Raw genomic sequence first — 11085 nt, 5'->3', positions numbered from 1 at the left:
CATCCATCCATCCATCCATCCATCCATCCATCCATCCATCCATCCATCCATCCATCCATCCATCCATCCATCCATCCATCCATCCATCCATCCATTTTCTTTACACCCTTGTCCCTTAGTGGGGTCGGGAGGGTTGCTGGTGCCTCTCCAGCTAACGTTCCGGGCGAGACCCTATTAACTAATATGTCAAAAAAACAAACAAAAAAACTGGCTTTCATTTAAATCTCAAGTTTTTTGCAACCTTTGTCGGTTTTGTGTGAGGGTTTGTTTGCTGTTCTTGTAAACTGCAAACGGGATTTCTAAAAGCTTTCAATAATGTCGTTCTCCGTTGTGGCTAATATTTGTCTAAGAGATTTTCTCTCATGAGCAGCGGATGTCTGCAGCTCCTCCAGAGTTACGGTGTTCCTCTTGGCTTCTTCCTCCTTGGCTGTCATGTTACTTTAGATGGGCGGCGGCCATGTCTTGTCCTCAGATGATAGACTGGAAGAAGCTCGATGAGACGCTCAAAGCTGTTGACTCACTGCTTGTTTAAAGCAGAAAACTTTCTCTCTGTGTTCTTGGTTTTCAAGATTTTTGTTCTCTGGGCATTTCAGTAAGAAACCCTTTTAAACACACAGAAATCCAGTTAATTTAGGGGCGTCGGACTAAAAGCTGCTGAATATGTCAGACTTTTTACATTTTAATTTATTAGAAACTTTGAAAATCCTGTATCCTTTTTGCTCAATTCCACAATTAAATTTGTGGTTTTTCACATAAAATCTCAATAAAGTACGTGGAAGTTTGCGTTTGCAACGGGACAAAACGTAAGAACACTCCATGGGGAAGGAAAACATTTGCAAGGTGCTGCATATGTTGAATTTAATAATGTAAAACGTTAAGATTTCTGCTCTTAAGGCAAATTCAGATTGAAACAATCTGCAGTGAGGCCGTTTATTTCACCTTTATAAGAAGTTTTGATTTGCCTGAATGATTGATTGTTTCTTGTATATTTTTTCCTTCCGGCGTCTGGATGTGATTGGTCAGATACTCAGAACCACTTCCTCGACTCCAGCAGCAGCAATCAGAGATTTTAATCATTAGAATGAGTTTGCCTGATGAAACCCTGTGACTGAAACATTACTCAGCAAAAATGACAGGCTTAGAATTGAGGGGAGAGTTTTGTTTAATTCCAGGAAAAGCAAACAGTTAAAAATAATCTTGAAACGATCCAAACACAACACCGGCAGAATTAGATTTAATAAGAGATTCAACCAATAAGTCTGTTTCTGAAAGGAAATGTAAAAGGAAAAAAAAAAGCATCAATAAAAGAAACAAAACTTGAATCTACATTTTATTAAAACATATTGATAATTACTTATTTTCTCTTGAATGCTAAATGAAAAAAAAATCTAAAGTAAAAATATTTATTACAGCAGCCATGTTTTTACTGGTATTTGATGATTTATGGTGATGAACTCCAGGGTTTTGAGGTCGGAAAGCCTACTTGTCATCACCCTAATTCTCAAGTCAGGACTTTGGCTGGTCTGCTACAAAATGCTAACGTTACCGACAGTCAGAAGAAACATGTCAGGAAATTAAAAGATCACTTTAAACCCATTTTTTCCCATTTTAAGCTGTATATCCTGAAGGTGACATGCAGAAGTGATGATGTATTTCTACTTCATCTACTGCAGACCGTTTACAGCTGTGTGGTTCCTCTTTCCTTTCAATGCCCTTTCAAACAAATATTCAAATGAATAACCACAAAAACCAAAAACAAACCAACAAGAACTGATTTGATTGTTTTAGTTTTACTTTAATAGATCCAGGAGGTTTTCAGGTTTGAGAAAAAGGAAGGCAACAGGGACAGCCTTACTTCACATTGTGAATGACAAAGATATTTAAATGAATGAATTTATTTTTAATTAAGGATGTAATTCTGGCTATGCAGTCCCTTTACAGTACAAAAGATGATCCCTGTTCTTGCACAAATCTGACGTTTAGACTCACAGTTTCTGAAAATGCCTCGTTGTGAGCTGTAAACAACTTAAAATCACTTTCAACATTTTATCGTTCTGCACAAACGTACAGTACACCCGCTGCATTTCCGACACATTGCAACAAACTCCGAGTTCCAAGTCTGAAAACTAACACACGAACCACGAGCATTCATACTAAAAAGTTTTAAAACTAAAAACAAAATCTACAACGGTAGGAAACGACAACAACTTTAAAACGCCGTATTGTCATATTGGCCTAAAACAGCCGGAGTTTTGAGGAGAGGCCATTTCCATGAGATAGTCTTCTATTCTTGTCTCTATGTCTGCGCACAGGACCTCTACTTGCTCCCTGAAAGGGGGATGCCATGACCACAACATGGCAACCCCTGCCACAGCGAGGAGCAGGAGGAAGAAGAGACAAATCCTCCACCAAGAGTTGCGCAGCATCTGAACAGAGAGAGGGGAAAAGCATCACATAAAAACATTAAGATCAGTTTCTGCTCTGAGGGAACAATGACTTCCTGCTTCTCCTGTGAGAAAAAAAAAATGCAAAGAGCTTTGTGAAGAAACACACACACACATATACACACACAGAGGACTGACCGGTCTCCTGCGGCGGTGGCTGAGCTGCCGGAGCTCGTCTCTGCACTGCGACAGTCGAGCCTGGCTGGACTGACACTCCTGCTCCATGGCATGCAGCTCCGTCTGCAGCTCCTCACACTGCACACACACACATGCCATATGCAGACTAAATTTAGCCACAGCCCACCAGAACCACATTTACACTTCAGAATTATATCTAAAGGAAAATCTGCTAAATGTGCTTTAACTCTGTTTGTAAAATGTTTTACCAAAATGGAACGTGGGAAATTTTTGTTGCTTAAAGATGCGCTGGGTGTACATTTACACTTAAACTTACTTTTTTTCCCTGCTATACAGATGGAAAATGATTTCTCTAAAATGTGGGCAGAGAGTGGCTCCATTACAGAATGTCCACAAGCAGCAGAACAGGAGATCCTGTTGTGATTTTTGTGTTATTTCTTCTTTTCTGATAAAATTCATACTCCAGGATAAGCCGCAAAGTAACTAGTTTCTCGTGGAACATAAACAAATCACCTGCACTGCTATTCTGGCAGAAAGAAATCACCAAAAGATGGAGCTATAGTTTAGGTCAAGATGTTTAGCTCAATTTGTATGAAATCTTTGTATGAACTCTTTCTGCCTTTCTTTTTTTTTTGTCAAATGGCAAAAATACAAAACCTTCTGATAAAATCTTGACATGTTGCTTAAACTACACAAAATTTTTATTTTATATAGAGATGAAGCTGAAGACAGTAGCTTGGGATGAATTTCTTAAAAGGAGAAAGCTGCGTGCAAATGCTGAAGAGCCTCAGCTTGAAAATGTTCAAATTTTTTAAGGAGGTAAATAAAAGGTTGTTAATAAAAGGGTCGCTAAAAGGCAAAGTTATCAAAGCAATAAAAACCCGATATCTCAGCACAGAAACTAATTTCCAAAGAAATTTCTTTTCATTTTCCTTCGTCACCATTGGACATTTCTTAACATTGTTGAGTTGCTGAGTCCAATAAAATATAGTTTCACCACATCTAAGTTTAAGAAACGTGTATGTTTTTCTGCCCAGTGACCAATCAAATCAACCTGGGAGGGATCAAGACCTTTCATCCAGTTCTAGTTTACCGTAACGATCTGATGATGTTGTGCTCTGCATGGAGAATTATTCATCCATGTCGATAAATGTAAATTAAAATTGACACAAAGTTTCTTTTAAAAACCCCTGAAATTGTTTTTGCAAAGTGCTTGGCTGTAGTATTTCTTGTCTGTTGCTTTGGAAACAACCACCAGCACATGAACTGTGTGAATGTATTTCAGCTTTGCTGTGAACTCGTCCAAAGGTTACCTCCTTCTCTTTGAGCTGCAGTTTCTCCTGAGTGAGTCGGAGCTCCTCTTCCACCTGCGAGTCCCTCCTGACGGTCAGCTTTGGTTCCACGTCGCCCGACTCGAGACGCTCCTGGACGAAGAAGCTCTGGCCCTCGTCGCCCCCGTCTTTGGGACAGAGAGGATTTCTAAGCATCTGCGGGTTGTCGAAAGTGCAGGGATAATTTCTCCGAGCAAACACCACTGAAGCGTTTTTACCTTGAAGGTTCTGGATTTCGTCTCGTAAAGCCTGGTTGTCCTCCTCCAGGAGGCAGATGTTGTACTGAAGCTCCTGCTTTTCCTGCCTCAGCGATGTCACCTCCCCCCTCAGCTCGGCCTCTCTGGCTCTGGACAGCTGCACGGCACACACAGTCAGGATTGTATTTATATACATATATATATATATATATATATTTTTTTTTTGCATTCAAATCTCTAACTCTCCTTGTGCACCATACCTGGACTTCAGTGTGCAGCTGCTGCAGCTGGTCATTGCTGAGGTGATGATTCTCCCTGAGCTGTCCAGAGCTCAGCATCAGCTCTTTGTAAAGGCTCTGCCACCTCAGTGCCTCTGCTTGCGCCGTAACGAGAGCTTCCTGTGCACAAAACGCAACATCCTGAACAAATCCGCTCCAGAGCTGATGGACCAATAAGTCCAGCGCAATGTGAAAGTTGGAGGGTGGGGAAAAGCAAACTTTGATGTGAGTTTCACCTGCAGCGTCTCGGCCTGGCAGAGAGCATCAGCTTTGTCTTGCGTGGCTTTCTGCAGAGCAGCCAAGGCCTTCTCCTCATACGTCCCCCTCTGCTTCTCCATCTGCAGCATCAGCTTCTTCACTCCATCTTTAGGAAACTTCTGCAACAACACAACACTAAATTGTCACACCTCATAAAATATGGAAAAAAAAAATCTGAGCGGTGTAGAACAAGAAAATTAAATTTTTTGCAGAAATCATGAAGAGACAACCAGCTCTGACTTTGTTTTTTTGTTGTTGTTTTTTTTTAAAAAGCCTGTTTGGTTTCTGCTTCAGTTTCCATCTGCTGCTGCTGCTTACCTGCCGGCAGACTTGCAGCTGCGCCTCCAGAACCTTGATCTTGCTTCTCAGCAGATCCTCACTGCAGCGAGACTGTGTGGGTTAGAGAGGAAACGAGAGACTGTCACGCTTTAAACCTGCAGATGTAAAATTAATGGTTCGTGCAGCAACAGCTGTGACAGCAAGCAAGTTGATTCATGGGCTCATCTAACAGGTGCACACACACACACACACACACAGCAAAATATGTGTGTGCGCTTGCACTGAAAGACACAAAAATGATAACATACCTTTGCTAGAGACTAATTTAAAATGTCAATAACTTTTAACTTAGCTCACTTAACTTGTTCAACTAATTTTTAAGAAAACGGTTTAGTATTTCCCTCTCATGCATTGCAACCAGAGGAGCCAGATGAAAGCTCAAGAGGACACATTGCACCTATAACGGTGACAGAGAGCTACACCCTTCCTGTGTAACAGTGACAGCTCGCGCTCGTCCTATAGATGAAAAACGGAAGCAGGAAGTTTGAAACCACAAGCTGCACAGGCCTTCCGTAGCCGCCAAACGCTGCTGCTGCTCGGTGACACATTTCAGCGTGAAAGACGAAAAAGACCGAAAACAAAACGGCCGTGTGAGAAAGAATAACCAGATCTGAAGCTCCAGAAACAGAAGAAGCATCTTACCGTCCACAGCACATCTGATGAGTTGACGAGGTTTGTGGAGATCTCTGTAAGGACTGCCAGCTTCTTCTTCACCGTCTCCTCTCTCCACAGGGCTTCCTGATTAGAGAGCAAACAGAAATGCACACTGAGCACATTCATATAACCTGTTGGTCTACATAGATCTGCTTTAAACGAAGAAAGCAAAAAAACGGCTGAGGATGTGGTTTTGTTTACCTGCAAGTAGTCTGATAATCTCTGAACTTCCTGTTGTGACAGAGAGGAGACATATTTAAAACAATTCAAACTACTTAATGAAAAAATAAACTTTACTTCACATCTGAGAGGAGATTCTAGGTAAAGTCGGCCTTAACCCCCAAATCATCCCAAATTTTAAAATCATGTGCTAAACAGGCTCCATCTATTCACTGCGGGTGACAGAGCATAATCTAACATAACAGATGTAATCAAATGTGCACCAATCATGTTTACATATGAAAAAAAAAAACACGGAAGTACCTGACAAATAAACACTTAATTTGTCCAAACATGTCCAAGCACGGCTAAATATGCCCAAACATCATCAAATTCAAACAAACATAAGGAAAACATGACCAAACGTTCACCAAACATGTAAACAGTCGCGTTTTGAAACTTACTGATTCTTTGACCGTGACGAACCCGGACCTGCGAAGGTAAATATCTCATTACTGAAGACCCAGAATGCTCCTGCGTTTAATATATTATTAAAAGATTATATTTCATGGAAAATGCGAATCGAGCTCACTCTGTTTGCACACTGATCTCTTTTCGTATCTTTTTTTCAGTTTGTGCAGATGATTTCTGGTGAATCGTTGCGGTCTTATTCGCTGTTTTGGTGCTTGTGTTCTGAGCTGTAAGAAAGAGGAAAACCAGATATTATTGGTGGAACAGATCAGATGCAGCCTGCTGGAAAACTGAAGGAAAAATGCTCCCGTTTGTTTTACTATTTTTCCTGTGTTGGCTGGTTTCTGTGGCGGAGGTAGACGTCTGTTTCCATGCCTGACCTTTCTCCTCTTTCGTTGCTGGTGTTGAATCTGACCACAGCAAAACCTGAGTGAAAAGAATGGATGAGAGAAGAGCATAAGTATTCAGATTTAACCTGGAAGAGCACAAGAGACTGAAACAACCTGAAGAAGAAACATTTACCCATTTGTTGGTGCTTGGACAATCACTTCCCCTCTCTGGCGTTAGAATCATCTCTTGATGCCCATCTGAAGAAGAAAACCTTTGCGTTTTTGTGAGCGTTTTCTCAGATTTGCTCCGTGATCTATAGAGTCTGTACAGATGTGACTCTGAAAGCGAGTACAGGTCCGTGGAACAGATGATGCACTTTGAGCTCTGTGGCTCCGGACTCAGCGATCTCCGGTTCAAGAACTCCCACTGCCTCTTCTGCTTCAGCTGCGTCTTGATCTGTCTCGTGTCGAGCTCTCTGGTGGGACTTCGGCACAAAGTCACGTTGTTGCGTCCTCGCAAATGCTCGCGTCTCTCCGCTCGATAATCAACTTTCCTGTCAAACTCTCTCTCTTGGAAGTGTCGTGTTGCCCCGAAGTCCAGGTGTTCCATGGCAGCTCCTCGGACTCTCACGCCGCCCCGATGCTACAGTGGAATTACATCATGATACAGGGCATACAGAAAATAAACATTTAGCAGGTGGAGACTAGTGAAGTCAAAGTTATAAGTTCTAAGCTTTATAATCTGAAGATTTATACGCTTTTTGTTGCTGGCATTGTTTAAAGTGAAAGCCATCATACACTCTAAACAACTTAGACCTGTTTTCTCTGTGAAGCATGCAGATTGACCCGAGTTTAGAGGCATCTTTCTCTCTAAAGAAAAATGCTACTCAGAAAGCTTCTTTAAAATCTATTTGCACAGTTGTCAACAAGAGACTCCTGCAGGCCCTGCCAAGAGTTGATTACAGCCGTGCAGGTGCAAGATAATTTAAAGAAGAAGAAGAAGAAAAAAAAACACAGAATGAACATAAAAGCGTGAAGATGAGGCTCACCTTTTAGGCCAGGCCATTCATTGAAGAAACTTCTTCTAGCGAGGCCGAGAAGTCGTCCATTTTCTCCCTCTCCTCTCCGACAGCGCCCGGGTTTTTGTCTGCGTTTCACATGTAGCTGTTTCTGTTGAGCATAATTTTACAGGAAGTGAAGAGAACCACAGCGTCATATGTTCCTCTATCTCAGCAGCCACTCGCACCACGCTGATGCCACACACGGGTGGGCCCCAAGATTACAGACAGACCCAGACAGGCCAGAACCCCCCCGCCCCCCTCCGCCACTCGTTCTAATGCAGGCCAGCCAACTGGGATAAAACACACCATTTGGACAGACAGCAGTGTTGTCTGAGCCGACGTGTTTTTTTTTTTTTTATAGCTGAAGCTTTAGTCAAGTATGCTGAGAACTGGTGATGACATAGTCAACTTATTGCCCCATTTGTGGCAACTACAGGCTGACAATCTGACATTCACAACTTTAACGTTAACTTTAGGACAAAGTTTCATACACAGATTTTCCTCTACAGATGTCTGTATTATGTAGCATTGTATAAAATGTAGTAATACATGGATACTACTTTAATATATAGTATGCTAATACATAAAACATCATGATATAAATCTAAAATATTAATATGACATTTAGCATAACAAAAACCCCCCAAAACAATTCAACTTGCATGCAGGTACTAATTTATATATTTTTATTCATTATTTGTATGTTTATTTATTATTCCTAGTTTGTGATGTTAGACCTAAGACTCCCACAGGGATTTCCGACTTTTTATTTCCAACTCCAGAATCATCATGAACACAATTTTGTTTACTTTTCAGTCATTCAAACCAATGCCACTGCACATTTTGCCATTTTTATCTGGCTTATTATTTCCTTGAAAGTTTAATTTTTTTGGTTATACCTCTTACCTATCACCTCCATTTAAAAAAAAAAAATCTTATACTGGCACTTTGTCCTGCTTTTGTTGCATGTAAACAGTGAGTGTTTTTTTTTATATTTTTACCCTGTGTGGGTCAAAAAATTATAACAAAGTTAAATTTGTCAACCAAACTCTTGATATTTTTAAAAAAACAGAATTAAATTTTTATGACTGGAGTGTATATTTCTTGTATTTTATTGAGCAATGTTAATTTTGCAGTACTGATTTTTGATTGTGACTTGTTTATGTGGATTAAATTTACACTGAAGTGAATAAATGCATAAAACTGCCGTAAATTAACAGATCCAGGCCTAGAGTTACAGATAGAAATCAGTGACTGAAAATGTTCAACATGTTTTTTCTTCTGAAATTAATGTGGGTGCTCCTGACAGATAACAAAAAATAAACACAACTTATTAAAACATAAGTAACTAATTATTGATAATTATTTTCAAATGGTGAGATTATGATAAGATTGTTTTTTATACTGAAAATAAAACGTTTGTTATAGGGTTTCATCATAATACACATAAATGCGTCCATAATTTATGTGGCGTTAAACAACTCTTACCTGACTTCGTGTTTCATGTGTATTTATTCTTCTAGAATAATGTTTTGTTTTAAAACTTCGTGTCAATGGAGCCTATTTTGTCTGACGTTCACACACCTTGCTCCCACCGCTGTGGTTTAATACTGAGTAGATTTCTTTATTTTTGCATCGGAACTTTGGAGCAAATTTGTAAATTTTCTTCTCAAAAAAAAAAAGTCTTGAAAGTGTGTCTTTGAGAATACCGCCATCTGGTGGTTTCTGAGTTTGGTGCCTTTAGAAAAAATAAACAAGGCTGTCTCTGTAGTCTCGCGTTGTTTCCCGAGTCTCTGTCATCCTTGTGGCTTTGCAGAAGGGCACGGAGAGGCCGAAACCCGGTGAAGTACAAATTGGGACTTCACTCTTCAAACATGTTGTCCAGACTCGTTTTTCTCTCAGGTTTGTGATGAGCAACTTTTGTCATGTCACGTCCATGAATTGTTATCTGTTTTGGATACTCTCCAGTTAGAGAAATTACATTTTGAATGACTGTATGTGAAGGGTAAACTGTAGGCCGCGCACTGAATGAGATAGGCCGATGCTAACATGCTAATGTTGAAGATAATATTTGTGCATTTGAAGTTATTGCTGATAATTCATTGAATGCTTTATTGTTTTAATTTCTCTAAAATGTAAATGTAGACGGCATACTTATTTTAAAAATCCACATTAATTTCCTTATAGTGTAATAATCTGAAGCTACATTAGCTAACGGTAACTGCACGTCTGCTAATGTCATGTTATTAACTTCTCTAGTTTAAGCATTCCAGACTTTAAAACTTCTTTTAAAGCTTATTTCTATTTGTTCACAACCTTTTCATATGAAGTTCATCAGATATTTTTCTTGCACTGTTGTATGTTGTGCAAAAAAACCTACAAGTGGCTTCTCTTCGTGTGATCTTGCCATTTAATGACATTTTACACCGGCATTGTCTCTGTTTGGGTAAAACCATTGTTGGCATTTGTTCTGATTTTGCTCTAAATCGCCTTTTCCCTCTGTTTGCAGCAAACTCTCTGAAAAGCAGCGGCCTCATTGGAGCTGGGTTTGTATCTTTTAATACTTACCTTTTATGTGTTGCCTCAACAATTATCCTAGAAACAGTTTGAGATTTGGATTTGAATGTATATGGTGATTAAAAAAATACTAGTTATTACAATCAAACAGACTTCATTCTAACTATGAATTTTTCAAAGTAAGTCTGAAGAAATTTCACCTCGTGTTTCCTGGAGCGTTCTTGACTAAATGAATTCATTTGATGGTGTGTTACTATGTATCTTGTGGTCAAGTTGCTCTCACAAATGAGCTTCGGTTTGATCTCAGTATCTGAATCTTGGAGTTCTGTCAACAACACCTTTTCTTCCAGTTTCTAATTTGTGCTCTCTTGTCTCACTTTTGTTTTATTGGTTATTATAAAATGACTTTTTAGTGGGAATTTTGATGTGCAACAACCTAATGTCGCATCTCCACTGTTGGATGCTGAAACTGCCGTTAAATTGTTGATAATTGTCGGCCATACAAAATAAAATACAGACGTTTTTGGATCTTATAACCTGATGATCTGTTACAAGCAGGTTATACAGTAGCTGCAAGAAGTATGAAGCAGGCAATATCTGTTAAAGTTACTGATCTTTTTTGTCTTTTTCAGTCTGGTTCAGGCGTCTCGCTCCCTCCAAACATCCTCCCAGAGATTGGCCCCCTTACCTCCTTTGCCAGAGCACGGAGGCAAAGTCCGCCATGGCCTCATCCCAGAGGAGCTTTTCGAGTTCCTGTATCCAAAAACTGGAGTCACAGGTGAGTGATGTTGCTGCGCCATCTAAACTTTCCTAAAGTCACTTCATCGCCTTTTCTTGTAAAATCCTACAGTGAAGAAGAAAAAGTAATTTCTAAACTGTTTCACAAAAACTGCAGCTTGGATGTTCTTC

General features: G+C 39.9%; 2 protein-coding genes across 3 annotated transcripts in view; one reads left to right on the top strand and one right to left on the bottom strand.

Moving 5' to 3' along the window:
* Positions 1–1163: 1163 nt before the first annotated feature.
* The window catches only part of traf3ip3 (TRAF3 interacting protein 3), a 23045-nt gene continuing 13123 nt past the window's right edge, over positions 1164–11085 (bottom strand). The window contains exons 1-15 of one of the 2 annotated variants that reach the window (XM_008413310.2): positions 9148–9348; positions 7648–7768; positions 6792–7241; positions 6590–6695; positions 6391–6496; positions 6263–6290; positions 5841–5870; positions 5628–5723; positions 4965–5036; positions 4625–4765; positions 4371–4508; positions 4132–4267; positions 3896–4041; positions 2583–2699; positions 1164–2426 (exon numbers count right to left, since the gene is read on the bottom strand). In XM_008413310.2, the coding sequence (XP_008411532.1) occupies positions 2226–2426; positions 2583–2699; positions 3896–4041; positions 4132–4267; positions 4371–4508; positions 4625–4765; positions 4965–5036; positions 5628–5723; positions 5841–5870; positions 6263–6290; positions 6391–6496; positions 6590–6695; positions 6792–7208 (1734 nt within the window). In that variant the 5' untranslated portion in view covers positions 7209–7241; positions 7648–7768; positions 9148–9348 and the 3' untranslated portion in view covers positions 1164–2225. Of the gene's footprint in view, positions 2427–2582; positions 2700–3895; positions 4042–4131; positions 4268–4370; positions 4509–4624; positions 4766–4964; positions 5037–5627; positions 5724–5840; positions 5871–6262; positions 6291–6390; positions 6497–6589; positions 6696–6791; positions 7242–7647; positions 7769–9147; positions 9349–11085 lie in introns of those variants that run through there. The other variant, XM_008413311.2, reaches the window with a different exon arrangement.
* Positions 9445–11085, top strand: part of atp5pb (ATP synthase peripheral stalk-membrane subunit b) — a 6332-nt gene continuing 4691 nt past the window's right edge. Inside the window, exons 1-3 of the mRNA XM_008413312.2 lie at positions 9445–9561; positions 10169–10205; positions 10809–10954. Coding sequence (XP_008411534.1) covers positions 9534–9561; positions 10169–10205; positions 10809–10954 — 211 coding nt within the window. The 5' untranslated portion in view covers positions 9445–9533. The remainder of the gene's footprint in view (positions 9562–10168; positions 10206–10808; positions 10955–11085) is intronic.

This window comes from Poecilia reticulata, linkage group LG7, assembly GCF_000633615.1.
Source record: "Poecilia reticulata strain Guanapo linkage group LG7, Guppy_female_1.0+MT, whole genome shotgun sequence".
In the NCBI taxonomy this organism is placed as follows: domain Eukaryota; kingdom Metazoa; phylum Chordata; class Actinopteri; order Cyprinodontiformes; family Poeciliidae; genus Poecilia; species Poecilia reticulata.
Note: the sequence above shows the minus strand (reverse complement) of the source record. Positions and strands in the feature narration are given on the sequence as shown.